The sequence below is a fragment of the Brassica rapa genome, chromosome A01 (genome assembly GCF_000309985.2).
Source record: "Brassica rapa cultivar Chiifu-401-42 chromosome A01, CAAS_Brap_v3.01, whole genome shotgun sequence".
In the NCBI taxonomy this organism is placed as follows: domain Eukaryota; kingdom Viridiplantae; phylum Streptophyta; class Magnoliopsida; order Brassicales; family Brassicaceae; genus Brassica; species Brassica rapa.
The window spans coordinates 9,449,527-9,475,654 of record NC_024795.2 but is presented as its reverse complement, the minus strand read 5'-3'; the positions used below and the strand labels follow the sequence as shown (position 1 = coordinate 9,475,654).

The window sequence follows — 26,128 nt, the reverse complement described above, 5'->3', positions numbered from 1 at the left end:
ACGAACAAAATAGTCATCCGCATCTGCATGCTATATGCGACGTTTAGCTCATGTTTTGGCATGACGTTATGAACGATTCTTTTAGAAAGAAGGTAAAAACTTAATTTCATAAAATAAAAAGACATTTAGTTGGTTTTAAATGTGATGAGAGTCTATAATTTTGGAGGTAGTGCAGTTGAGAGAGTCTGTAATCAGAAGCATAGGAGTTAAAGTTGACTTACTAGCCACAGTCAATATAAACTGGGAATTTGAGTTATCCGCCCTGTTATATATATACTAGGTGATCCGTTCGCACCCTGTGCGGGCATAAGAACGTGACTGGCCCGCACCATGTGTTTCCTCTCGGTCCACACCTCACGAGAGGGAACACAGTAACGTCAGTATGAAGGCAGATATTGTGTGTATGTATAATTGCAACGTCACAAAATATTTTGTGTGTTTACGAAGATACTTTCATTTAAAAAATGGAATAAAAAGTGTATAGTTTTAGAAGTAACATATTTTATATTATCATTAATTAGAATTGTATTGTATATGTATCGTAATTCTTTATTTTAGGTGAATAATATTATTTTCCCATAAATAATAAACAAACATTTATGTACACATATTAAAAGAAAATATAATAAAAATCAAAATATTATCCATAAATAATATAAATTATGAAGTACATTTCTCGATAAAGAAAGCAAATTCAATTAGAAACCTGCAAAAAATTAAATAAATTTTGTAAGTAATTTGATGAGTTAAGCAAACAATATAAAGGACAACATTTGAAAAAGAGACAGTTCACTCGCCCTTGAGTTTCTTTTGAGAGAGTTTCTTGTTAACAGAGTGTTGATCCTCAAGGTAACTTTCGTCATCTTGTTCGCTTTTTCTTTTGGACAAAGGAGTTGCTGTAAAACCACCAGAACCAGAGGAAATATCATATGCGGACTCCAACATTAGGACCTGCAAGAAACAGATTTAATCGAATCAATATTATGCTCCTGTAACAATCAAATTAATCGCAATTAGAAGCAGTAAATTACCGGTTTAGGAGGCAAATCAGCAAATTCCTCAACCATTTCACGGTCATCAGTAGCCAATCGAACCACATACTGAGAGCTCTTTCCTTTAATGTTATCAGCGTCAACTGAAATCTCAAAAAGGACTCTCTTACCAAAGAGATCGCTAACTGCTTCTGGTAAGAAGTCTTCATCTTCATTCTACAATTACATAGAGATAGGTTAAACAAACGAATTTATTGTGTTAATTGATGTATAATTATATTGCATAAGAGTACCTCATCATAGAGTTCAGCAGCAGAATGACGCACAATTTGTTGAGCATTAGCGTCAAACAAAAGAAAATTAGCCTCACCGCTATCATCCTTGACATGGGCAATTAATTTGAACCTGTACAAAAAAATTAATTAACGTCACAGACTATTTCAGTGACGATTTACCCAACTCATCTATTTGTATATCTAACCCGCTCAATACCTGGAAATGACATCACTGTGTTCTTTGTCACACGTATTGCAGAAGAACAAGGGCCGGCCATCAGCATCAACATTGGTGGTAGGCATCACTTTTTGCTGTGGTATTTGCAACTTAAATATTGCCAGCCACGTTCAGTATCAATTGTTTCAATAGTCCCCAGAGTGACAAAAGTGTCAACCTATTCGTCAATAACAATATGTTAAAAGCATTGATAACACATGGAGTATACGCATGTGTAAAAAATTTGAGATCAAAGAGTGTAGTCTATATACCAGAGTATTGTCAATGATCTCTCTGATGGTTAGCCTCTCATTAAGAACAAAAAACCTGGCACGAATAGAAGTAGCAGTACCAACAGACCATTGGCTACTATCGTTGTTTGTAAGAGCAAGTGAATCATCAGGGAGACTGCCATCACAAATAATCACACATAATTTAAAATCCCGTCAGTGAAAATGACGTTCACAAATTAAAATAAACATCTATATGTATTGAACTCCTCCATAGGTCTGGAACGTAAGACGCATGACACGTACCTTGATTTGAACTCCTCAATAAAATCAAGTGTTGGGTTGAGCAGAATATGGATTGAATTATACCCGCTAGATATGGAGTAAGCACCTACAAAGTATATTGATCTTATTCATATGTTATGCTCGCAATTATTTTACACAAATTGAAACACAATTATATACCTTTCCACTCTTTAACAGAACATAATCTGATAACACAAATAATCATGGTGGACATGTTACTCCTACTGTAATCGTATACTTGTTTAGCATAAAAACCCCACAGAGTACACATCATCTTCACATTAATGTATAATATAAACTTAAGTTAAATACAGTTAATAGAGGTTTAGCTAGCAAAGTATAACTAAGATTAAAAACCGGGTCTTACTTTGGGTCACGCAACTCAACCAAGAGCTTCATGTTGTCTTTTACTTTTATTATTTTGTTTTCCAGAGAGCCTCGTTAACTATTTGGCCAACCACATCTACATAATAAAAATAAGTGTCAAATCAGAAACAAGTTACTACAAAGTGAAAGACTCTTTAACTGCGTAAGAAACTAACTCACCAACCAAACAGTTATGATCCAAATTTCCACCAAGAATATCAGAAAAGTCCGCGAAATACTTTTCGGGAACTGCACTTGGAAAATCATCAGTTTTTCCAACAAAAGTTGTTGGAAAGAAGCCAATTTTGTAAGGATGTGGCATTGTACGGTATTCACCAGTTGCATCGTACACTTTGAACAACTGGAGGACAATCGCATCTCCCTCTCGTAGCTTGTCATCGAATTTTTTGATGAGTTGTTCACCAACTGAAGCATGAATTCTTGTCCCCTGGTCACAAAAATTATAAGAGTTTTATAAACGCAGAATAAGTATATAAACGATGCTTCTTTCATAAATCCATGTTGTATGATGTATACTTACTTCTTTATCAACAACCACTATTTCAATGGTGTTTCCGGATTCTTTGTTATAGTTTCTCCATAAGCGAACAATCCTAACTTCAATACGGGACGTATCTTTACGGGGTTTTAATTCTCTCACATAAGAAACAATATTTTTTTTGGCTCGCACCATTGCCATTGTTTTTGTTAGAGCTGAATGTTTGTATTTTAACCATTCGGGTTTCTCATATATATATTAAGCCGATTTATTTATCATATTAATGACCCCTAATAAAGATTGAAATCGTTTAAAGAAATATTTTAATTGTGTATTGTCATAAATTGATTTGCATATGATATGATTTTAACTTGCACAAGTAATGTAATAAATACGAAAATAACTTGCGCAAGTAATTGATTCGAATAATAAGGAAAGTTATTAATATGAAAATTAGTTTACAATCTTGCGCAAGTTATCTAATTATATGGGCTTAACATCTATCGACAATATATTAGGCCTTTTTTAAATGGGCTATTCATATTTTTTCCCATAATTAAACTAAAAGCAAACTTGAAAATCCGAAATCCAACAGACCGGAAACCGTAAGGAATGAAACCGACAGACTAAATTAGTAATGTGAACCTCTAAATCGAATAGCAATTAGCGATGCAACAGACTATCGGAATTAGTAATGTGAAGCTCTAAATCGTGCTAATGAAACAAAAAAACCAAACTTGAATATCTCAAGAGAGGACTGTCTAAATGCTGGTTGAGTTATTAAGGAGAAGATAATCTTACAGTCCTGAGTCAGAGACTGAAGTCGAATGCAAGTTTCTTGTAAATGTCAGTTGTCTCTTCTTGTTCCATCAGTAGACAGTCCGCGTACGACATCTCTGGTCGTGGCAATTGTCTGGTTCTAGAGAATCAAGACCTCAACAGCAAGAAGGTTAATCAGTCAATTAGATACAAATATTCTAAATTTTAATAAGCAGATCGTAGTTTACAGCTTAATATATGTCGAATCCAATCAGAGAAATCAAACAATCTTTGTATCATAACTTAAAAGTCGAATCCAATCAGAGAATCCAAAAAAATCTTCGCCAATTAGCTTAAAAGTCGAATCCAATCAGATAAACCAAAAAAACCGTAAATTCTGAGAGTATCGACAAACTAAACCTCGTCTGGTTATCGTTGATGTTCGCGATGGATATGATTGAAGTAGCAGAGTAGGGAGTAGCAAATTCCTTTGGTCGGACTCTCTTCATCGGATCGAAACCATATAGAGCTTCCATTGATACGCGATTGAAAAAAAAAGAATAAATTCAGGACATACGACGGCGTTTTAGAAAACACGGAGGGGAATGAAAAAAAAAATGAAAAAGAGAAATTCAAAAAAACCAACCAATAGAATTCGTTTTTCCTGAGAAGCTCTATATGAGTGCCACCTCAGCAAAAATCACTAAAGTGACTTCTGTTTTAATGTATAGGAGATATATATATATATATATATATATATATTTTTCATATATTTCATATATTTAAAATCGTTCTATCTGGATCTACTTCGTACGATTGGTCTAATTATAATTTAGGCTGATGCATGTCCATTGTCGATCAAATTTGAATTATGGATATACATCATCCCGTAAATTATTATTTATACACATAAATCATATGTTAAACTATAACTATCTATATAACTTTAGTTATAACTATATAATATATTCTGATAAAAGTATAATTAAAAATATATGAAATAATTATTTTATTATAAGTAATATAACACACATCTTATCTCGTTTAAACTTGCGGAAAATCTACAATATCCGTTTACATATTACTTATAAAAAAAATTATAAGTAATATGTAAACGGCTCTTGTAGGTTCTCCGCAAATTTAAACGAGATAGATGCGTGTTATATTTTCACTTTGCAGATTAAGTTTTCTGAATCATAAAATAGTTAACCCCTCTGTGGGATAAATCTGGTGGGATGGGTATAACATACTTCCAAATACTACTCATAAAATATGTAATTACATTAGAGTATTTTTTTAATGGGGGTTCTATCCAAACAATTCTTAATATATGTATATATGTAATTATATATTTATATTAATATTTCATTACAGATTTCTAAAAACTATGGAAAATCTAACTGAAAATTAAATATCTAATTTTAGATACTTCGGTTAGATTTTCCATAGTTTTTAGGAACCTACAATTAAAACTAATATAAATATATATACATATATAGATATATATATATATATATATATATATATATATATATATTTTGAAACACAATATATTAAAGGCCTAAAGGCTTAAAGAACTACAACCGGAGGAACATTCAACTATAAAATGAATACTAAAAGTACTACAACAAAACATGAGAAAACAATGTTAAAGGGAGAGACGTGCTCAAAGTAAAGGAACCCTTAGATACGCTTCACTTGTAACCCTGAAACGGTAGCTCTAAAGAGCTTGAAATAGTCGAAATCGACGTTGATATACCCAACTTAAAGGGTTTGGATGAGAGGTGAGAAGCCAACTGAGGATAGGTAACCCATTAGACGATATTATATCAAATATTGTATAGGAATATATAGACGTTAGTTTAAAATGGTTTTCCTTTATAAAATATGTGATTACTCTTTAATTTATATCCTTAAAAGTAAATATACATTCCAAGAAATAGTTATTCAATAATAATTAACAAAAATGATGAAAGAAAACAAGATATAGTAAAAAGAATAATATCATAGATTTATATATTATTGTATGACTTGAAATCCTAAAAGTAATGATAATTAGATTGTGCATTTATAGGAGATGTAAATTAGAAAATAGTTTAAAATTTATGTTGGAAACTAAATAACTTTAGAAATAAAAGCAAAAACGTGACTGAAAACATAAACCAACGGGAGGAAATATATTTAGTTAGTGGAGGCAATAACCACTAGAACCACTATAGTCAACATTATCTGTTTTGTTATGGTTATATATTTAACATTTTTAAAATTAAATGGGGGCAGCTGCCCCCTCCCTACGTCACGTAGATTCGCCCATGGATGTACATGTACGAGTTAAGTTGATCAAGTAACGCACAAATTTGATAGGAAAATTTGCTCGAATACTAAAATCTTGGACCACTTAGAGAGCATGCACACCGAATAAAACATTAAAAACCTCTTTTATTACGGAGTAGTGCTAATTACATAGCCTCAAACATCCTAGATAAGACCTTACATATTACGAGATGAAGTGTGGCGTTGACATATATCGACAACCACATTCATACACTCGAGGGTTTCGTTTGGAATCTAGTAGGAGGGTCCAGGCATGGTCTTCTGGAAGGGACAAACGCTAACTTGCGGGATGTTGCAAACTTTAGGTAAGTGCGTAGCAGTCTGGTAGATACGGCTAATTACTTGCTGCAGCTGCTGTCCCTGCTGTCCTTGCTGTTGTCGAACCTGTTGTTTAACGGCTTTGGATGCTCCTTTCAAGGTTGGGCAAACGCAAAGTGGCTCTTCCTGGTGGAGCTCGTTGCAGCACTGCTGGAGTAGTGGCGGCCTCTGTTGTGGGCCCTGGGGGTTCTCCATGTCATCTTCAAAATCAAACTCACCGTCGAGGGTCCAGCTTGGGCCACTACCGGACTGCATTGCCTGCTTGTGGAGCCATTGTTGGCAAGCTTTCAGGTGTTGTGCTTGCTGAAACTCCTTCCTACATTTTGGAATCCTAAATGGGCCGGCTGGGTTTGTGGCATCATCTTCGTCGACTTCCACGATGGTGCGGTAGATGGAGGCGTTGGTGAGAAGGAAGAAGAAGGCAAGAGTTGCCGAGACGAGGAAGAGCTTGTTCGCCATTTGCTATTTGTGTGTATGTTTTTTTGCTTGTTTTGGTTTGAGTGAAGAGGGAAGTGGAGTGTTGGTTGGTATTTATAGGCGTGAGAGATGTTCTGCATGTAGATCACGTGTAACATTGCATGAATGTGTTTGTTTGTTTGTGAAAAAGATAGAATCTATAAAGGTTTTTGTAGCGATTAGGTGTTGGAAACTCAAATGTGGAGGAGTGACAAGTCTCCGCGTCTACATGCAGTGCAACCTTGCATGTATGATGTGTAGTTCATATTCTGACATTTCGAATATTTTTAAAACCGAATTTCCTTGTAAACATTTATTTAATTCAAGTCGAGCTATTTAAGAAAAAAAGAATCCCATTATCGACTGATCATAAATCAATGACATGGTAAACTAAGCACGAGGTTAGAAACACTTGTAAAAGAAAGTGTGAGAACACGTAATTTCGATTGGAGAATGTGTATCTGATGGAATTCGACTGGTGTAGTGGACAAATCAAATCTACCAAATGGATACGTGCGAAGCCCAATTACAAGCCCACTAAGGGGTTAAGTACAAAGCCCAAGTCCACCTTGAAAATATAATTTGAGACTACGTCTTCCTCTCCTCCACCGAAACATAAGTTGCATACTTTATCCGAATCTAGGGTTTCATTCTTCTCTTCTCCTCTCCCGATAATCAGATCCTCGAAACTCTACTCCTCGAATCAGGTAGAATTGCCCTTCTTCTATCCACGTTTTGTCTTCTTTCTTTAGCTGATCGCAAATTACATCTTGTTATTTTGCTTGATTTCGATAATTCCGAGGTCAAATTTATTGCGTTTCTGGTTCGTTTTTTTTTTCCTCGTCTGACGATCGAACTCGAGGTTTTGCTTGTGATCTATTAGAATTGCATCTGAATTTGAAAAAAAAAAACGTAATCTTTTGATGGATTGATGTTTCCTCTTTACATTGTTTGGGTAATTTGACTGAATCGTGTCTGGGATATGATCAGATGGTATTTTGCTCATCTCGTATCTTCCGTTGGTGATGATAATCTTTAGTTTCCCATTTGATTATTTACTATTAATTATCAATAATCTCCAATTGAATGCGGCTAAAATTGTGTTTTTTTTTATTGATTTGTTATCGTGTTATGTTTATTTTATCTCTGTTTTTCTCTGTGTTACTTGATTCAGGTCTTTAGCTATTATCTTGAGACCTAGTTAATAAGCTTAGTACCTAAGTCGATTTTGGTTTGAGACTTTTCATCTTCTCTGTGTGTTTGTCAAATTCTTATGTGATGTTGGTGGTCTTATTGCTCAGGTCTCAGTTTCTGTGTAGTTTGCCCATCAGATCAACAAAGTTTCATGTCTGAACTTGATTCCCAGGTCCCTACTGCCTTCGGTAAGCTCCAATTATTGATATGGTCCATAGTTTGATTGAAGTACCGCTGCATATCTGGCTCGTATGATTCTGTGGATGTTTCTCATGTTGGATATGGTATGAGCTAATTAGTTTATTTTTGGATTTCGTGCAGACCCGTTTGCTGATGCGAATGCTGAGGACTCAGGTGCGGGAACAAAGGAGTACGTCCACATCCGTGTGCAGCAGCGCAATGGTAGGAAAAGCTTGACAACTGTCCAGGGGCTGAAGAAAGAGTATAGTTACAGCAAGATACTTAAGGACCTCAAGAAGGAGTTTTGTTGCAACGGAACCGTGGTTCAAGACTCTGAACTCGGACAGGTGCGTGTTTTGAAACTCCGTGGTATATCATCAACTACTGTTTTTAACAGTTGGTGTAGTATCAGTCAAATAATGCAAACAGACAGTTAAAGACTTAGCTTAAGAATTTTAGCTTTTGTATGTGTGCTCTCTCGTTAATTTTGTTATTATTGGAATTTGTAGGTTATTCAGCTTCAAGGCGACCAGAGGAAGAACGTCTCCACGTTCCTAGTCCAGGTAATAATCACACATTTTCACGAACAAAGCTACCATAATACATTTGTTGCATTATCTCATCCAGGCTACTTTTTTTCTTGGAACAGGCTGGCCTTGTGAAGAAGGATAACATCAAGATACATGGTTTCTGAGCTGCTTGTGGTGCAATTTCCCTAGGCCGTTTACTGCTCTAGTGAATCACTACTGTTACCCTCCCCTTCCAAAACATTTCTTCAACTTTCATCATCTTTGATTCTCTTGTTGCTGTTTTCTCTCTATTCACCCTTTGGTATGATACTAAGAGACTACCATCTTATGTACTTTGGCTTTGCCACTTCTTTAATACTATGAGAATGTTAAGAATCTTTCGTTAACTTGGCCTCTTGTCTGATTATCTTTCTTACCATTGGATCCGTATAGCAAATTTCTTAATAACAAACCATGAAACTAAAGAAGTCTATATTTAGCGCCAAAGACTCTGTCGTGTACAGTTACGAAACTAACCCTGTCGATCGTCTTCTCTGGCGAGTCAAGGTGGAGGGAGCTCTGCAATCCTCGAGCAAGACGCTTTAGGTTACACTACGAAAATTAGGTTAGATTGTTGAACGATCTGAATCGATCGCTTAGTTATTATATTTTGATTTTTCTCAACACTTGTTTCAAATTCGGTTACATTTCGATCGCAGGTAAGTAAGAAATGGAGGAGATATTCGCTTTGATAGTGTCGATGATCCTCATAGCTGCAGTGATTCCTTTGTTCTTATGGAAACGTCGGGTAGATGCTCGATCACGTGAGGAAGATGCACAACCGCCGCTGGTAACTTCTCAATTTTTTTTTTATTTTTTTTTGTCAGTGCTGCGAAATGGACTGTTAGGTAATTCCTCTGTTTTTTGGGGGTCTGATGGGTTATTTTGCGTGGAATTAAAAAAAAAAAAAAAAAAAGGTTCAGGCACGTGAAAACGTGGTACGTGCTACTGGTGGTGGTGGGCGTAGAATGCGTCGGAGACCTGCAGCTTCTGCTGGTGCTAGCTCCTCATCATCATCCAACGTTCAAGGTTGGTACTTTACAGCTTCTGTACTGTTATTCAGTGTCAAGGGTTGAGTTTTTTTTTTTTTTTTAAAGTATAGACACACTATCAAATAGGCATGGTTTCAGATGAATATAAGTTTCTGTTACAACAACCGTGTGTTATTGGTTAGAGTTTACTATATAGCCAGTGAGGAACTCGGAACCAGCTATTCAAGAATTGTCATCTTGCTGTAAAGCTAAGCTTAAAATTAAGAAAGGGTTTGAAAATAAATGAACTACTGGGCTTGGAATATTTATTTGGGTAAATGTGAAAACAGAAAACATCAGTGGGAGTGAAGATGAAGAAGAAGAAGAAGAAGCCATTGGAAATCAAGCCAGAGCATCTAAGAAGAAGGAGAAGAAGCGTCAAGAACGAGAAGAACAAAGACAGGTGCCTAAACAGTCTAATGTTCTACAAGTACTAAGTATAGGAAATTATAGGATTATCATTTGACCAGTTACAGTCCCAACTGTGAAAGTCTTGGATTGTAGCTTAAGGATAGAGCATTTGCCCATGGATCAGAATAGTACGTGGCAATACTTTCCTCTTCACAATTTCTTTCATATTTTTCTGGTAAAGGCTGAAGAAGCTGCACGTGAGTCAAGGAGTACAAAACAAGATTGGTATGCAGAGATGCGGAGGAAGAAAGATGAGGAGCGCGAGGCAGAGGAGAGGAAGCTGGTGGGTCAATTATTTCATCTCCAGTTCTCTTCTGTTTAGGTGTCCTGCTCTAGTAAATACTGAACTTGGCTGTTATGTAGGAAGAAGAAGAAAAAGCACGACAAGCCAAGGAAGAAGAGGCCGCTGCGTTAGAGTTTGACAAATGGAAAGGGGAGTTCTCAGTTGACGCTGAAGGGACTACAGAGGAAGTGCAGGGTGGAAACCAAGATTTGCTTTCAGAATTTGTTGAATACATAAAGGTACATCTTGAATAACCAAACGCTTTCCAATCTCCCATCATAATCGTTATTCTGCCAACAGAAACAAACATAACGATGAAGTATAGATACATGTATTGTCTCATTCCATATCGATGAACAGAAATGCTGAGCCTTCATTTTACTCTTTGATGTGATTGCAGATACAAAAATGTGTTCCACTTGAAGATCTCGCCGCAGAGTTTAATCTACGAACTCAGGTTTCTGCTGGATACATCTTATATGAAGCAAATTTGAATACATTTTGTCATTGTTCTAAAGTGAGAATCTGATTCAATTGTTTGTTGGTGTAGGAATGCATCAACAGGATCGCCTCTTTGGAGAGCATCGGTAAATCTTCTCTCCATCCAACCATTAAACTAGAATTCGTATGGTAGTTTATATGAGTAACCAGGTGAAACATTGATGACTGTGTATACATACATGTGAAAACTGTAATGGGACTCGTAAGATCTGAAAAGCCTTCTCATTTTCATTCAGGACGGCTCTCTGGTGTTATGGATGATAGAGGAAAATACATTTACATATCAATGGAAGAGATGAATGCGGTTGCGGATTACATCAAACGTCAAGGAAGAGTTAGTATCTCACATCTAGCAAGCAAGTCGAACCAGTTCATCGACTTGGAGCCCAAAGTACAAGATCAGCTAACTGAAGAAATCAGCGGCATGGAAGAGATCTCGGTTTCTTAGTTAACTTATTCACAGTCTCTCTTGTAAAATCCTTCTGTCTAAAGCAAGAGTAAGAGAAAGCCTTTGGTGACACGCTGCAAACTTACTGGTTTGGTCATACATAGAACTTGTTCTGATTTTAGTGCTAGTATGACATCCTTACATCCATGTGCAGTTCATGAAGGTTTTTTTTGGGGATCAAATTCATGAAAATCTATTATACAGTATCTTTTACATATTCATTGGTTTCAAACTGAAACAAGTCGAATACACAAAATGGGGGTTGGTAAGATAATGGGTGTATTTAAGAAGAATGGTTATGGTAGGTGGGAGGAGAGATTCAATTTGATAATGACATTTGAGAGAAAGTGAGCATCCTCCATGCTCACTATCATGCGTATGTACCCTCCATGCCTGCCAGTGATGGGTGCTTCAACATCTTAAATGAGTGAACGTACTCTGAAACATCTTCGACTCTCTTTATATACTTCATGCAGCCTCCATGCCTGCAAGTGATGCGTGCTTCAATGATTCTTCAAAGTTTTGTGTAAACATGAGCTGTTGATTGATGCGTATAAACTTTGAAGAAACGTGGGAGAACACATCAGTCGCAGTGCATAGACTCAGCCTTGTTCCACTGTTCACTTTATGAATATATATTTTTAAAGCTCTCCTCTCTCTTCATCTTCAAAAAGGTTACTCTTCGAATCATGTTTTAAGCGATCTCTAATGAGATTTGCTTGTCTTCTGTGTGATGATGGCATGGTTTAAGATGGTAACTTTCTTGTGTTCTTCTCTCTCAGATAAGGAAGTCTCAGTGAAGAAATGGAAATTTCGTTTACTCAAACTTGTCTTTTTTTATCATCAAATGCTTATATAATCCAACACCTTCTACACTCATTTTGCCTGAAACAACGAGTTTTGCTTAAGACAACAGTCTCAGGATGGAAAATGCTTTTGACTTATGTAACCGTGATCAAATCTCGCAGCCAAAACTAAGTAAAAAGTATTTTTCATCTTAGAGAATGTTGTTTTGAACCAATTTCGTCCAGCCACATCCAAACTCTCGTGTCTGGTCATCGATTTCGATGATGAACCTTTCCATGTACAGAACAACATATTGATGTCTCATTTTGTTCAATCATTGTGTTACCAGTGCTCACATAGTGTTCCACATAAGTTATTGGCTGAGAATAACATGGTTTTTTATCTTTTCTAAGGGAGTGTTTGATTTATCTATTCAGATTGAAACTTCAAACATTTTGTTTTTCCGACTCTTTCGGTTTCAAATTGAATTTTGGTACATTTTGTTCAGGAAGGTCCGGTTTTAGCCAAATTTGACAATAGTATGATAATAATAATTTTACGTTTTTTTTTCTTCTAAATCATTTTGTATTATCTCTGTTTTCTCCGGAGAAGAAGGGAAAAAAACTAGAGGAAGAGAAACAGTTATGCTCTGCCTCTCTAATACGCTTAAGCTTGTTGATCATCTCTCTTTTTCTCTTTCTTGCGTCCTAAGAAACTTAGGAACACGGTAGATATGAAGAAGATACGTCACGTTCGTTTAAACCTACTTCTCCTTCAATTACCTCTAATCAACCTTCTTCTGTTTACGACATTTTCTTTCGCTCAAGACTACGGCGAAGATGTCGAGAAGAAGGACACTCCTCCACCAGGTCTTGCCCGTTGCAACGGAGTTTACATGTCATACAACTCCGGCGGCCGCGAAAAGCTATATCCACGCACCAAAAACGCCACGGCTCAAGCCTGGTCGTTCAAGGCAACGGCTATGATCGTGAACACGGGGATAGAAGAGGTCAAAGGTTGGGAAATGTTCGTAGGGTATCGTCACAGAGAGATCATTGTTTCTGCTACGGGAGCTGTCTCATCGGATGGTGACTTTCCTTACGACGCAAGTAATGGGACAACGTTCATTGGGTCTCCTAATACAGATCTAAAAACCTCGATAGAAACAGCTGGTGACTACACTAAGATCTCAACGAATATCGAGATAACAGGAACGCTTTTCGGTGGTAGAGGTACGGCTACGCCACTTCCGAGATCGATCAAGCTTGTTAATGATGGATGGCAATGCCCTGCTGCTACTTCAAAAGGTTAATTAAAACCTAACTCATAAAATCGCATTTGTTTCTTGTGACGCAAGAAAGGGCTTTTATGACTGTTTTCTTATTATTTTGGTCTGTTTTTTTTGAGTCAGGTGGTACAATGCAAGTTTGCTGCAAGAGGAATCCTAAGTTTAAAGCTAAGAAAAAAACCAAAACAAAGTTCACGCCTAGACGACATGGAGACTTGAATATAATATATGATGTTCTTCAAGCCTACACAAGCAACTACATGGCGCAGGCAAGTTATTACATCAGTACTATCAATAAAACCTTGAGAGATTCATATATACATAAAGGATTGGGTTTATATGTTTTGAACAGGTAACTATAGACAATGATAGTCCATTGGGACGGTTAGACCACTGGAATTTGACATGGGAGTGGATGCGAGGAGAGTTCATCCACTCCTTGCGTGGAGCTTATTCAGCTGAGAAGAACCCGTCAGAATGCTTGCACAGCAAGGCAGGACAATTTTATGGGGATCTTGATTTCTCTCAGGTAGCTACTTGTCAGAAGAAGCCTATTATCAAAGACTTACCAGCTGAACGTAAAGAAGATAAACTCATCGGGATGTTGCCTTTCTGCTGCAAGAATGGAACTCTCCTACCAGCTCTCATGGATGCTTCTAAGTCCAGAGCCATCTTCCAGTTACAGGTTAGCCCCCAAGACAGAACAAGTACAGTGTTTGGTGAATAAATAGTTAAGAGTAGGCATGGACAGTTTGGTTTCGGTTTGTATTTCCCAATTTTTTCGGTTCTAGAAATATTCATTCAGTATTAATGAAATTTGTTTCGGTTAATTCGGTTCTAGGTACGGTTTTAGTAACAAAGTTAAGAACCGACTAATATCAGAAAAAAGTTTGGGTCCAATTCGATTTCGGTTTTTGGATAATTTTGTTTAATTTAGATAAATTTTCAAATGGTTCGGGATATTTTGGAAAAAATATCGAGTAATTAAAGTTTTCGGACAAAATATCCGATAATTAAAAAAAAAGTCAATTAAAAAAAATCTATAATTCAATTTTTTTAGGTAATTTAATTTATAAATAGCAGTTTTAGGATATTTGATTATTTTAAACCTAATTATAAATATAATTAATATTTTAGATATATAAACTATATTTAAAAAAAAATCGGGTAACCACTCAGGTTCTCGTTCGGTTCATATATGTTTTTTGTTTTAGAGATATAAGAGCCTATATAATTATGAAATTTGTTTTTTTAGTTTAGTACGGTTCTGTTTTTCGGTTCCAAGTAAATGTGCTCGGGCCTTGTTAGGAGTGTTTCATATAAGGTTTGAATGTGTTTGGTTTAGGTATACAAGGTGCCACCTGATCAGAACAGAACAGCCTTCTTCCCTCCTCAGCATTGGAAGATAGACGGTATAGTCAATCCTCAGTACAAGTGTGGACCACCTGTAAGGGTGGATCCAACCGGGTTCCCTGACCCGAGCGGTCTCCAAGCTACCACCTACGCTTTTGCCACCTGGCAAGTCATCTGCAACATAACAAAACCTAAACCAAAAGCTGCTCGTTGCTGCGTCTCTTACTCAGCCTTCTACAACGACTCAGCCATTCCTTGCAACACATGTGCTTGCGGTTGCGGAGACATCGACACCGACACATGCAACGCCAACGCCAGACAGCTTCTCCTCCCTCCAGACTCGCTCTTGGTACCGTTTGAAAACAGGACGCTCAAGGCAAAAGTATGGGCAAAGAGGAAACACCTGGCGTTCCCAAAGAAGCTTCCTTGTCCTGACAACTGTGGAATCAGCTTGAACTGGCATGTTAACTCGGACTACGCTGATGGATGGTCGGCGAGGGTGACGGTTTTTAACTGGGGAGCTAATGCAGTGGAGGACTGGTTTGCTGCTGTGGATTTGGGTAAAGCTGGTTTAGGGTATGAGAATGTTTACTCTTTCAATGGGTCAAGAGTTCCACCTAAGAACCAGACCATTTTCTTCCAAGGAGTTCGTGGTATGAACTTCTTGATTGGTCTCACGAACGGGACTCACCCTGGTAGAGACCCCAAGGTGCCAGGGAAAATGCAGTCGGTTATATCGTTTAAAAAGCATTTGGGGACTTTGAATATCCCAAGAGGAGATGGGTTCCCTAAGAGAGTTTTCTTCAATGGAGAAGAGTGTGAGCTTCCTAAGTTCTTTCCTAAAAAGAGTTCCGGGAAGAGGTTATCTGGTATTGGATTCTTTCCCTCGATTCTCCTCGTGATCACAACATTTCTTGTGATCATGTGTTCGTTTTAAGAGGTGTTTAGGTTTGCATTAGTTATTTATGTAAGTTGCTTTCTGTTTAGCCATGGTGAAGGGACTTGAAGAGAATTGTTATGTATATCTCTATTTAAAAATTTTGTTTGGTCCAAGAAACTTGTATCCATTAGTCAAAGGAACTGATGCAGAGTGAATAGCACTGAATACACTCTTGCCTTACTACAAATTGTGTATCTGTCTAAAAAATCGATTGGTAACGATCTGGCACATCAAACAGTCCATCAAACAAAAACATAAGTCCAGTGGCTGCAGATGCATAGGGTGATTATGTAAGTTGCTTTCTGTTTAGCAATGGTTAAGTGACTTGAAGAGAATGTTTATATATCTCTTTATTCAAAGATTTGAGAATGAATAAATAAACATGTATCCGTTAATGTGTTTGTTAATACACTTTTGCCCATTACTACAAGTTGTGCTTTGGTTTAGAAGATCCTATCCTGCCAACTCATTTGCACACATTTGTTCTTCATAAAAAATATTTAAAATTTCTATAACAGAAAATGAGCAATATGAACTTAAGAACAGACTATTTCCTTCTTCATTTCCCCCTTTGGTAAATACAAAAAGAAAACATCTTGTTGTTCATATATAAATGCAACATCAAATTTTATGAACAGCTTACAAATATGTTTTTTTCTTTTTGTATTTGTGTGTATATGTTGGGTGTATTAATTCAAGCCTCCAAGATTTTCCAGATTGCTTTCTACCCAAGGAATCAATCATTAAAAAGGTTTTATCATGATTCCACGGGTTTAAGCAGGGGAATCATGAATGTTCGGCAGTGCTATTTCTTAGCCTGCAATAAGAGAGGACACAACATAAATTAAAGACTTTCAGGAAGAGACACACAAAGACAGCTCAGAGAGAAGATAAAAGAAACTTAGAGATAACCTTTCTCAGATATTTCTTGTGAATCTTTATAGCTCCAGAACATGTTTTCTTGGCATCCAAGTTTCCACTCATGTCGTTAAGTATCTAATAGCATCATAAGTAAATGGGATGAGGAATGTGATTCACGAGAATAAAAACAAAAGTTAAAAGAAAGACGTATCTATGTTTTAACCTTAACAACGTCATCGAGTCCACGAGCTTCAGTCATGAGCTTAGAACTCTTGTCTTTCAAGACACTGGCCACTAGAAAAACCGATATAGGCAAAGGACCTTCGGCGCTTTTGCCTCCATTCCTCATGTTCTGCCTCTCATACTTTCCGCATTGGCTCATCGACTTTGGTTTACCGTTGGACACTTCGACTTTCTCACTCCCGCATTGATGCGCCTCGTACACGTGAAAGAGATCAGGGTCGTACTCGAGAGCCCACATCATCTATGTGAAGTAGAGTTTGGCATTGAGATCAATTCAAGAATCAAGAAGAAAGATTATGCTTATAAGTGAGAGTGAGAGACAAAGAATCATTACCTCCCAAAGGTACAAAGAGTCACAAAACGAGAATTCTCTTCTGAACTGAACCATTAGCATCCGAATGGCAAAGAGATAGTCACCTCCCCCTAGTTTATCTTCATTTCACAAGAGTAAGAGCTTGGTTAACAGATGAGTATGTTACATATAGAGAGGCAAAGAAGCTGTAGTAGTAGTTATACCTAGATGTTGGTGAAGCTTGGGGTCAATAATCTGAGTAATTGAAGACAAATGAGTAAGTTGAGCTTCAACTCCAACAGATCTCCCCGTGCTCCGGAAGTTTCCTCGCTTTTCATTTCGAAAATCACAAGAAAACACAAATGTTTAGTACCATACCAAATACAGAAAGACACACTGAAAGTATGTTTAAGGTTAACCAGTACCAATCGACGCATTAATCTCTCAAAACAAAAGAAAGAATCAGCTTCATCTTCAAGAAGAACAATCATTGGAGAACAAAGATCACTCATTCCTGAAAATCAAAACAACTAAGAATCAGAATAAACAGAGGACACAATGATATATAAAAACATTGGTTTTACCTTGACAGTAACCGACATCTTGGTCTATCCAAGCATAAACAGAGAGAATATCCCAAAGCTTGGACAGATTCTCCTTTTTCTCATAAAACTCCAAAGACCTGTCTGTACGGTTCACATCAAGACCTGAAAAATATAAAAATTAAACAACTGAGCGAACTTTTGGAGATAAGAGGAAGCCATGATGATGATGATAAAGTCACACTAACCAATCTGGTGAAGTGAAAGAAGCCATTGGATAACTTTCTTATCAAGAGGTCCACGACTTGTGAGCTTTTTAAAGAAAACTGAACCACTTGAGTTTGTACCTGAGAGAAGAAGCACATACATACTTCTTTCAAATGCCTATTAGAAAAACATAGCTATGGGAAAAGGCGAGTAGATTTTTGTGTTTTACCGAAGTCGAGTTCTTGAAGAACAAGAGGATCAAGGTTGGGTTGACCATTTTCAGTAACTACAGGTGCGGTGATGAAACTTCCACTTCCGATCACAGGAAACATTTTCTTACACTCTTCCTTCCAAGAAGCATACTGCTTTCTGAAAGGAGATATCAACAACACATAGATAAAGCAAGATTGGTACACATATAAAGGAAGCAAAGACAAAATAATATTTACCTTCTGCGTTGTCGGATTTGCTCTCTTTCATCGAAAGTACTTGATGGGTCATAACAGCCAAGTAGAAACTCCCATACTTCGCCTCTGATTGATGGATGTATTCCCTGCAGATCAAATTGTAGAAAAAGATTAAAGCAAGCCATAAAACAAGTCTTGGCAAAACAAAAACAAAAACAAAAAGAGTTTTGGAAAATGACATACCCCTCTTCGGATTCGTCTCAGAGTCTTGCCAATATCGAGAGTCCCGTCTTGGAGAAATGCAGCCTGCCATTTTCTTACACTTAGAGTTTTCCCTGGCTGCACATAGACATCACAAAACGACCGGTCAGAAACTTGAGTGGCTTAACATCATGATGCAACTACCAAACTTATTCAAGCAACTTTAGAGTCAAACATCAAATGCATAACCGATGAGAAAGACATTGTCTTATATGTATCTTGTCAATTACTGTTGTGTGCCAAACTCCTCTCAAACCTTTTGATAATTATATTTCACAAAAAAGAAAAAAAATAGACAATCAAGTCCCTATCTTTCTCTAAACACACAAATCAGTGACTAAGGAAAACATATAAAAATGTGATCAAGAATAATTAGATCTGAGAGCTTAAACAGCTCATAAGATCAATGTACCTAATGATCTACATAATCAAGAAAAGAAAACAATTGCATTCCAGACAAGATCAATAAGCAATGAATCTGGATAATGTAATCACGCATCATATTCTTAATCACCAACACAAAAGAATAAAAAGAAGGAAGATTAATGTAACCTTGATCTTGAATCTAGTTTTGGCCACATCTGTGCACTCAGGACGAACTTGGTAATAAGAATCAGCCGGCTCAGCTGCAGCTCCCCACATCTCCCCCCACCCAAATATACACGCAAATATTTACCCGGAGAAAAAAAAAGAAAAAGAAACCAATAACACTGGATCGGAATCCCCTCAAAACTCGATCGACAACGATGAAATTTGTTTAAATTTTGTCGAATTTTTTGAAGAAAAAAAAGATCGAGAATTGAAGGGGGGCGACCCAGTGAATTGGAGTCGAAAAGACAGAAACTTTGTTATTGTGTTTCTTTAGTTTTTGTCTTTCTTTTTTTTTTCTTGGTCGTCGCTTATAATAAGTATCTTCTTCTTTCCTGATAACGATGACCTGGTCTCATTAGTCATGACAGTTAGTCGGAGTCTCGATTTTTGCTGTCACCCCCTTCTTTTTTCTTTATTTCTCTAACAGAATCATTAATATTCCATGTAATGTAATTAAAAATAGTTGACTTCTGTAACATTCTGTCGCAGATGATCGGTGAAATGATTATCAACGAAATGCAAACTAAACGTTGATAGGGAAGGGAAAGAGTAAGCCACGATAAACGACCCCGTTTTATAATTAGGCTTTTAGTTATTGAATTTGAACCATTATATGGGCCTATTAAGAATTTATTTTAATAAGTACGGCCCACAACGGAAAACCCTAAGAAAACTTTAGGTTTAGGTTTAAATAGTCTCTTCAGCAAGGTGTAAGACGCCTTCAGCTGCTGTTGCTCTCCTCCTCTTTGCTTCTACATTCCAAGCTAAAGCGGCGAAAATGGTTAGATTTACATTTCTAATTACTTTGTTCTCGATATTTATGGAGGATAAGTGTTTAGGTGGCTCTTGAGTGAAGTTGTTGTGACTGAGATTGTCATGTTTGTTTAATATTGTTTAGGTGTTCAAGAGGTACGTAGAGATTGGGAGAGTTGCTCTTGTGAACTACGGGAAAGATCATGGAAAGCTCGTCGTCATCGTCGACGTCGTTGACCAGAACAGAGTAAGTTTGTTTGTGTTATCTCTTATCTATCTGAGAATTTAGTCCAACGGTTAGAAAAATTTATGAACATTGCCTTTTTCAGAAGTAGTTTTGATCGATGTGTGATTGATTATAGCTAATTGATTTGATGATACAGACAATACCTTTACCCTTAAAGACTGTTCTTATTGGTTCTTTGTTTTGTTCTTGGCATATTTAGGCTTTGGTAGATGCTCCTGATATGGAGAGAATCCAGATGAACTTCAAGAGGCTGTCTCTTACCGATATCGTGATTGAGATCAACAGAGTGCCTAAGAAGAAGGCTTTGATCGAGGCCATGGAAAAGGCTGGTTAGTGATGAGTTCGGTGTGTAACGTTGAAACTTGTTAGTTGTTCTGGTCTAATTCGATAAAGTGTTTTGCAGACGTGAAGAACAAGTGGGAGAAGAGCTCATGGGGTAGGAAGCTTATTGTTCAGAAGCGTAGGGCTAGCCTCAATGACTTTGACAGGTTCAAGATCATGTTGGCCAAAATCAAGGTCAGTCTTGTGTTAATTTGTTGTGATTTTATGACTGTGTTGGGGTTTTGTGCTTAACTGAATTGTTAATTTGGCTTTGTTTGTTTGCAGAAAGCTGGCGTTGTCAGGCAAGAGCTTGCAAAACTCAAGAAGGAGATCACTGCTTGATCAGATTGAGTACTATCTGCTTATCTGTTTTTTTTTGTATTTTTGATTGGCAATTAGTGTTTTTACGAATCTCAACATCAATATCTATCTACACTGTTGTCGGATTTTGAAACCTTGTTTCTTAAAATTTAGTTTGTTATTTCATCTTTACCTTTCTTTTACAAAAGTTCCATTTGCTTATTGCCGTTTTCTCTAATCTCTTCGTTTAATATTATTATACTTAAAAGAGAGACAGAAATGCTATGAGCAAACAAGAAAAACAAACAAACTCGAAAAAACTTATTAGGGAGCAAAACAGCCAAGTGAAGAGCAAACAGTTCCTAGTTTCTTGCATGAACACCAAACGTTCAATAAAACAAGCTTATTTGGTATGATACTTTCTTAACAATGGGTCCCTTCCTTAACTCTTTGTTCCTATTTTGGGTTTTCCGACCAGAAAACAAACTACTTTAACAAAATGTAATCACCGTCTTAAAATGATAGTATCCTTCTCTTTAAACTTCAAGATACTTGATGGCTGTCTGAACATCCTTATCCCCTCTCCCACTGAAATTCAAGACCTCTCTGGTTCCATCTGGTAAGTGGTAACGTCGGACAAAGCTTCTCCAGATGAGCCAATGCACGTGATGTCTCCAGCACCGGAATTATCCCCTCCAATCGAGATACTCTCTTGAACGCTACACACACGAATGTCACCAAAGAAACAGTGCAAATTCTCATTACATGTGAAAGCAACAAAAAAATTATGTGCAGTGTAAGTAGTACCTTCTAAGGCTTCTCCATCGATAACGCTGTAATACTCAGCCCGTCCCACGTCTTTAAGGAAACCATGCTCAGGTCCAACTCCAGGGTAGTCCAAGCTGTTATTAACATGAGCATTAACACTCTTTCGAAATGAATGTTAAAGGAAGATCATTTGAAGAGAGAAGAATCTCTCACCCGGCACTGATGGAGGAGCGTGGTTCAGTGATTTGACCATCGTCATCTTGCAACAAGTAACTCATAACTCACTGCACCAACAAAACAGAGATGAATTTGTTGGGCCGGAAGTACGAAGCCCACTTTTTACGCAACAAAATAAGAATATTCCAGCACTAAAATCAATAAATAATTTATTTAATTTTAAAATTTGAAAACAAAAAAGTTTGACAAAGCTTAAAGATTGGGCGACTCATTTTCCTAATCCCAGTCTTAACCATTGTTACTCTCTCCACTGACAGATCTCACCTTCCTTCTCCAAAATCGCCTCTCTTCTCTCACCCGCATTCTCATAATGAGCACACCTTCGTCGTCCGCTTCCGCCGCGAAGCCAACGAGGCCAGCAAGATCATCGAACGCAACAGCTAGGTCATCCTCCTCCAATTCCAATTCCAATTCCCATTCCCTCACTTCATTCCAAGCCATGGTGGAGCAGAAGCAGAAGATCCTCACCTCAATCTCCAAACTCGCCGATCGAGACACATACCAGATCGCCGTCGAAGATCTCGAGAAAACCATCCAATCCCTCACCCCCGAAACCCTCCCCATGTTCCTCAACTGCCTCTACGACTCCTGCTCCGATCCCAAACCCGCCGTCAAAAAGGAGTGCCTCCACCTCCTCTCCTACGTCTGCAGCCTGCACTCCGATTCCACCGCGGCGCATCTCACCAGGATCATCGCTCAGATCGTTAAACGGTTGAAGGATCCCGATTCGGGAGTGAGGGACGCGTGTAGGGATACGATTGGTGCGTTGTCGGGGATTTATCTGAAAGGGAGAGAGGAAGGGAGTAATACGTTGGCGGTGGGGTTGTTCGTTAAGCCGTTGTTTGAGGCGATGGGGGAGCAGAATAAAGTGGTGCAATCTGGTGCGGCGATGTGTATGGCGAGGATGGTGGAATCGGCTGCTACTCCTCCGGTTGCTTCTTTTCAAAAGCTTTGCCCTAGAATCTGCAAGCTTTTGAGTAATTCTAGTTTCTTGGCTAAAGCTTCGCTTTTGCCCGTTGTTTCGAGTCTCTCTCAGGTTTGCTCGGAACCACTTAAGGGCTGTTCGTTTGGTTGCCGCAGGTACCGGCGGCAGCGGCAGCGTCAACATTCTGCGTCAACTCTTGTTCGTTTCGTTGACGCAGGAACCGACGGCAGCGGCAGCGTCCGAACGCTGCGTCCTGCGGCTGACGCCGATAAAACCTGCGGTCGCGATATGATATGCGGCAGCGGCAGCGGCAGCGTCAGCGTCTGCGAAACGAACAACAACTGTCCTCATTGACGCTGCCGCCGCCGCTGACGCTGCCGCTGCCGCTGCCGCCGAAACCTGCGGCAACCAAACGAACAGGGCTTTAATCTCATATGTGACAATGGGCTCTATGTTTGATGTGGTGGTGAATGGAAGAATATGTTGAATGTTGAACTTAGTGCCATTCTTGAGGGAGCTTAGTGTCAATATAGATCAGTATCTTATTGTTGGATGGGCTGAGTTGTATATTGCAATTGTTAAATAGATTTTTTTTGAGATTATGTATGTATGTATGTATATCCATTCTATCACCTCACCTTACTGCTTAAGGGTTAAGTCTTATCCGACATTTGTTTATCCTCGGTTTTGCTGAAGTTTATTGTTTTCATTTCGGTTAACTAGGCTAATGAAATTTGGTGGGGGGTTTAAGAAGCTCTCTGTCTCTTTGCTTCTGATAGTTCGTTGCTAGTAGGTTCAATGGTTTAACTTGTCTGAAAAAAGAGTAGTAACAGAGCAATCACTTTTGTTCAGGTAGGAGCCATTGCGCCTCAGAGCTTGGAGTCATTGCTAGAAAGTATTCATGATTGCCTTGGAAGTTCAGATTGGGTAACGCGAAAGGCTGCGGCTGAGACTTTGAGTTCACTTGCATCACATTCTAGCAGTTTGCTAAAGGACAGAACAGATTCCACTCTTGCGGCGCTTGAGACCTGTCGCTTTGACAAGGTACCTACGTTCTTTTTTCTAAATAGTATTAAGAACAAATCCAGTTACTCCATGAACGTGTTTAAAAAATCATAAGATCAATGATTGTTTGTGAATAATCACCGGATCCTGTCTTTTATTTATTTACAGTGATCTGCATTATCTTAAGTTTCAGTCATCTATAAGTTTTCTTTCACTAGTGAGCGTTGTAATGGATGAATGTTTTGTGAAGTGCTAAATTCATGGAAAACATATTAGTTAAGGTTATGTGGTGATCTTCTCAAAACAGTTTAATGATGATATTTTCTTGGACAGATTAAACCTGTCAGGGAAACTGTGACAGAGGCGCTACAGTTATGGAAAAAGATTTCTGGAAAATGTTTAGATGGTGCTCCAGATGAGTCAAAGAGTTCATCTGGTGAGCAGCTTGGTTCGGAGAAGAACGGGGATAAAAGGTCTAATCTATCTGATCTAATGAAAAAGGAGGCATCCGATGGTTCAATACTCTCACCGGATTCTGCTTCTAAAGCAAAAGGAGGTCTTCCTGAAAAAGCAGCAGTCATGTTGAAGAAGAAAGCACCTGCGTTAAGTGACAAGGACTTTAATCCTGAATTTTTCCAAAGACTAGAAAGAAGGCAATCCGTGGAAGTAGTAGTTCCTCGTAGATGTAAAAACGAAGATGGGGAAGAATTAGGACCCGATGATCTCAATGCCATGGGATCTTCAAATCGCTTCAAGAATATCCAATCAAATGATCATGGATTTCCAGATTCCAAGTTCCACAACTTAGAGTCTGGGAGTGATAAACTGGTAAAAGGTAGGTCTGATGGGAACATATCACAGGCTGGGACATCTGCTGATGATAAGGCTGGTGGTGTAAATGGAAAGCAGACAGCCGGAAATCACGCTGCTATCTCCGATACTGATAACCATTCTGACGGATCTTTCACAAGCAACAGAGGAAATTGGTCGGCGATCCAGAGGCAGTTATTGCAGCTAGAGAGACAACAGACTAATCTTATGAACATGCTCCAGGAGTTTATCGGTGGTTCACATGACAGTATGGTGACCTTAGAGGGCAGGGTAAGGGGTTTAGAGAGGATTGTTGAAGACATGGCAAGAGATCTTTCAATATCATCAGGTCGTAGGGGTAATCCCACAGCTGGATTTGGCAAATATAATAGCTTTGCAAATTACTCCTCTGGAAAATATAATGGCCGAGGTCCAGGAGACAGAGGCTCACAACCTGATGGAGCTATGAGGGGCAGGATGTGGAGTTCTGACATGCAGGATGACTGGTTCATGCATCAACATGGTGCTTCCAGAAACGGACAAACCGGGCCAAGAAGATCACCCCGGTCAGAACAGTATCAGAATGAGCACATGGGAAATGGCAGGAGAGGTTGGGATAATAAAGCAGCTGGGACTATTAGATATGGTGAAGGTCCCTCAGCAAGAAGTGTGTGGCAAGCATCAAAGGATGAAGCTACACTTGAAGCTATTAGAGTAGCCGGCGAGGATGGTGCAGTCACTCGTCCAACCCGAGTTGCTGCTGTCCCTGAAGCTGAAGCCATGGGAGATGAAGAAAGCGAAGGGCAGGAACGCGACCCGATATGGAGTTCATGGAGTAACGCAATGCACTCACTCCGTGTTGGGGACGTTGATTCTGCTTACGCAGAAGTACTCTGCGCCGGTGACCAGCACTTGATCATCAAGCTGATGGACAAGACAGGACCTTCTCTTGACCAGATGTCAAATGAGATTGCAAACGAAGCTCTTAATTTCATCGCCCAGTTTCTCCTAGATCACAATCTCTACGACATCTGCTTATCTTGGATTCAACAGGTATATCCTCTTTTACAGGAAATTAGGTTCCAAGAATCGTATTGATGTTTTTGATCTTAACATGTCTCCCCCCTCTTGTTTTGCCATTTGAAGTTGCTGGAACTAGTTTTGCAAGATGGTGCAGACACGTTTGGAGTTCCAATGGAGCTGAAGAGTGATATCTTGTTCAACTTACAAGATGCATGTTCAACCATGGACCCGCCTGAAGAATGGGAAGGTCCAGCGCCGGAAGAGCTCGTGATGCAGTTGGCTTCAGTTTGGGAAATCGATCTGCAACAATTCGACAAGTAAACTTGAGCTTGTGAGAGATTTTATTTCGTTTGCTTCTCGTTTTAAGTGCTGTCTCATATTTTGTCATATGTGGTATAATGTTGTTGGAACGGAGTTTGGCTTTAGTACCGTTGTTCATAATTTTCGTACAGACATGCTGTCGACTTCTAAATTTTGTTTGTTTCCATTTTAGAAATTCGTAAAAGGTGACGTGAATCGATCAAATATTAACACCACTATTGTTGTGACAACATAAACATAAGGCTTAATCATGTGTACTGTCTATCACAAGATTTCAA

General features: G+C 38.3%; 8 protein-coding genes, 1 non-coding gene and 1 pseudogene across 10 annotated transcripts; 6 read left to right on the top strand and 4 right to left on the bottom strand.

The window, feature by feature from the left end:
* Positions 1-6: 6 nt before the first annotated feature.
* Positions 7-5,841, bottom strand: LOC103868529. Its single transcript, XM_018657367.2, has 5 exons — positions 1,757-5,841; positions 1,485-1,662; positions 1,286-1,397; positions 1,032-1,208; positions 7-951 (listed from the first exon to the last, which is right to left on the bottom strand). Exons 2-5 carry the CDS (start codon positions 1,568-1,570, stop codon positions 790-792), a joined length of 537 nt encoding a protein of 178 aa, XP_018512883.1. The 5' UTR covers positions 1,571-1,662; positions 1,757-5,841; the 3' UTR covers positions 7-789.
* A 222-nt stretch (positions 5,842-6,063) lies between these two features.
* Positions 6,064-6,815, bottom strand: LOC103866876 (napin). Its single transcript, XM_009144880.2, has one exon. It carries the CDS (start codon positions 6,753-6,755, stop codon positions 6,213-6,215), a length of 543 nt encoding a protein of 180 aa, XP_009143128.1. The 5' UTR covers positions 6,756-6,815; the 3' UTR covers positions 6,064-6,212.
* A 506-nt stretch (positions 6,816-7,321) lies between these two features.
* On the top strand, positions 7,322-9,042 carry LOC103866870 (protein translation factor SUI1 homolog 1). The gene is made up of 5 exons (XM_009144872.3): positions 7,322-7,459; positions 8,054-8,134; positions 8,268-8,473; positions 8,636-8,689; positions 8,776-9,042. Exons 2-5 carry the CDS (start codon positions 8,098-8,100, stop codon positions 8,818-8,820), a joined length of 342 nt encoding a protein of 113 aa, XP_009143120.1. The 5' UTR covers positions 7,322-7,459; positions 8,054-8,097; the 3' UTR covers positions 8,821-9,042.
* Positions 9,043-9,074: 32 nt separating this feature from the next.
* On the top strand, positions 9,075-11,586 carry LOC103866856 (DDRGK domain-containing protein 1). 2 transcript variants are annotated; one of them, XM_009144850.3, is made up of 9 exons: positions 9,075-9,260; positions 9,355-9,485; positions 9,613-9,724; positions 10,017-10,129; positions 10,319-10,420; positions 10,501-10,659; positions 10,821-10,877; positions 10,971-11,007; positions 11,158-11,586. In XM_009144850.3, the coding sequence occupies exons 2-9, from the start codon at positions 9,366-9,368 to the stop codon at positions 11,367-11,369; spliced, it is 912 nt and encodes a 303-aa protein (XP_009143098.1). In that variant the 5' UTR covers positions 9,075-9,260; positions 9,355-9,365; the 3' UTR covers positions 11,370-11,586. The 2 variants fall into 2 exon arrangements, with proteins under 2 accessions (XP_009143098.1, XP_009143105.1); XM_009144857.3 differs by having other exon boundaries at positions 10,971-11,071; positions 11,158-11,296.
* A 246-nt stretch (positions 11,587-11,832) lies between these two features.
* On the top strand, positions 11,833-15,957 carry LOC117134591 (COBRA-like protein 11). The gene is made up of 5 exons (XM_033293005.1): positions 11,833-12,043; positions 12,152-13,462; positions 13,567-13,712; positions 13,796-14,128; positions 14,789-15,957. Exons 2-5 carry the CDS (start codon positions 12,889-12,891, stop codon positions 15,731-15,733), a joined length of 1,998 nt encoding a protein of 665 aa, XP_033148896.1. The 5' UTR covers positions 11,833-12,043; positions 12,152-12,888; the 3' UTR covers positions 15,734-15,957.
* On the top strand, positions 12,260-12,399 carry MIR9408 (microRNA MIR9408). The gene has a single exon (NR_128609.1). It is a non-coding gene; the product is annotated as a microRNA MIR9408 (primary transcript).
* Positions 15,958-16,267: 310 nt separating the features above from the next.
* Positions 16,268-19,530, bottom strand: LOC103866839 (TBC1 domain family member 15). The gene is made up of 12 exons (XM_009144827.3): positions 19,102-19,530; positions 18,532-18,627; positions 18,331-18,434; positions 18,111-18,250; positions 17,923-18,021; positions 17,717-17,839; positions 17,558-17,646; positions 17,357-17,462; positions 17,175-17,272; positions 16,821-17,081; positions 16,649-16,732; positions 16,268-16,553 (listed from the first exon to the last, which is right to left on the bottom strand). The coding sequence occupies exons 1-12, from the start codon at positions 19,189-19,191 to the stop codon at positions 16,542-16,544; spliced, it is 1,302 nt and encodes a 433-aa protein (XP_009143075.2). The 5' UTR covers positions 19,192-19,530; the 3' UTR covers positions 16,268-16,541.
* Positions 19,531-19,770: 240 nt separating this feature from the next.
* Positions 19,771-20,964, top strand: LOC103866830 (60S ribosomal protein L14-2). Its single transcript, XM_009144818.3, has 5 exons — positions 19,771-19,921; positions 20,039-20,140; positions 20,340-20,469; positions 20,544-20,656; positions 20,747-20,964. The coding sequence occupies exons 1-5, from the start codon at positions 19,919-19,921 to the stop codon at positions 20,801-20,803; spliced, it is 405 nt and encodes a 134-aa protein (XP_009143066.1). The 5' UTR covers positions 19,771-19,918; the 3' UTR covers positions 20,804-20,964.
* Positions 20,831-21,829, bottom strand: LOC103866819 (annotated as a pseudogene).
* A 184-nt stretch (positions 21,830-22,013) lies between these two features.
* LOC103866808 (microtubule-associated protein TORTIFOLIA1) lies at positions 22,014-26,025 on the top strand. Its single transcript, XM_009144797.3, has 4 exons — positions 22,014-22,802; positions 23,544-23,735; positions 24,030-25,559; positions 25,653-26,025. Exons 1-4 carry the CDS (start codon positions 22,077-22,079, stop codon positions 25,848-25,850), a joined length of 2,646 nt encoding a protein of 881 aa, XP_009143045.1. The 5' UTR covers positions 22,014-22,076; the 3' UTR covers positions 25,851-26,025.
* Positions 26,026-26,128: the final 103 nt, after the last annotated feature.

Bases quoted from the DNA above. Each gene is read 5' to 3' on its own strand.
- LOC103868529 (XM_018657367.2), bottom strand. From the start codon at position 1,570: ATGCCTACCACCAATGTTGATGCTGATGGCCGGCCCTTGTTCTTCTGC. The intron at 1,398-1,484 runs GTATTGAGCGGG...TTTTTTGTACAG, and splicing joins CACAGTGATGTCATTTCCAG to GTTCAAATTAATTGCCCATG. The intron at 1,209-1,285 runs GTACTCTTATGC...ATGTAATTGTAG, and splicing joins CTGCTGAACTCTATGATGAG to AATGAAGATGAAGACTTCTT.
- LOC103866876 (XM_009144880.2), bottom strand. From the start codon at position 6,755: ATGGCGAACAAGCTCTTCCTCGTCTCGGCAACTCTTGCCTTCTTCTTC.
- LOC103866870 (XM_009144872.3), top strand. From the start codon at position 8,098: ATGTCTGAACTTGATTCCCAGGTCCCTACTGCCTTCG. The intron at 8,474-8,635 runs GTGCGTGTTTTG...TGGAATTTGTAG, and splicing joins AAGACTCTGAACTCGGACAG to GTTATTCAGCTTCAAGGCGA. The intron at 8,690-8,775 runs GTAATAATCACA...TTCTTGGAACAG, and splicing joins TCTCCACGTTCCTAGTCCAG to GCTGGCCTTGTGAAGAAGGA.
- LOC103866856 (XM_009144850.3), top strand. From the start codon at position 9,366: ATGGAGGAGATATTCGCTTTGATAGTGTCGATGATCCTCATAGCTGCA. The intron at 10,130-10,318 runs GTGCCTAAACAG...TTTCTGGTAAAG, and splicing joins AACGAGAAGAACAAAGACAG to GCTGAAGAAGCTGCACGTGA. The intron at 10,421-10,500 runs GTGGGTCAATTA...GCTGTTATGTAG, and splicing joins AGGCAGAGGAGAGGAAGCTG to GAAGAAGAAGAAAAAGCACG.
- LOC117134591 (XM_033293005.1), top strand. From the start codon at position 12,889: ATGAAGAAGATACGTCACGTTCGTTTAAACCTACTTCTCCTTCAATTA. The intron at 13,713-13,795 runs GCAAGTTATTAC...TGTTTTGAACAG, and splicing joins CAAGCAACTACATGGCGCAG to GTAACTATAGACAATGATAG. The intron at 14,129-14,788 runs GTTAGCCCCCAA...TGTTTGGTTTAG, and splicing joins GAGCCATCTTCCAGTTACAG to GTATACAAGGTGCCACCTGA.
- LOC103866839 (XM_009144827.3), bottom strand. From the start codon at position 19,191: ATGTGGGGAGCTGCAGCTGAGCCGGCTGATTCTTATTACCAAGTTCGT. The intron at 18,628-19,101 runs GTTACATTAATC...GTCTATGTGCAG, and splicing joins AAACTAGATTCAAGATCAAG to CCAGGGAAAACTCTAAGTGT. The intron at 16,733-16,820 runs GTTAAAACATAG...TGATGCTATTAG, and splicing joins GACTCGATGACGTTGTTAAG to ATACTTAACGACATGAGTGG.
- LOC103866830 (XM_009144818.3), top strand. The intron at 20,141-20,339 runs GTAAGTTTGTTT...TGGCATATTTAG, and splicing joins ACGTCGTTGACCAGAACAGA to GCTTTGGTAGATGCTCCTGA. The intron at 20,470-20,543 runs GTTAGTGATGAG...AGTGTTTTGCAG, and splicing joins CGAGGCCATGGAAAAGGCTG to ACGTGAAGAACAAGTGGGAG.
- LOC103866808 (XM_009144797.3), top strand. From the start codon at position 22,077: ATGAGCACACCTTCGTCGTCCGCTTCCGCCGCGAAGCCAACGAGGCCA. The intron at 22,803-23,543 runs GTTTGCTCGGAA...ACTTTTGTTCAG, and splicing joins TTGTTTCGAGTCTCTCTCAG to GTAGGAGCCATTGCGCCTCA. The intron at 25,560-25,652 runs GTATATCCTCTT...TGCCATTTGAAG, and splicing joins GCTTATCTTGGATTCAACAG to TTGCTGGAACTAGTTTTGCA.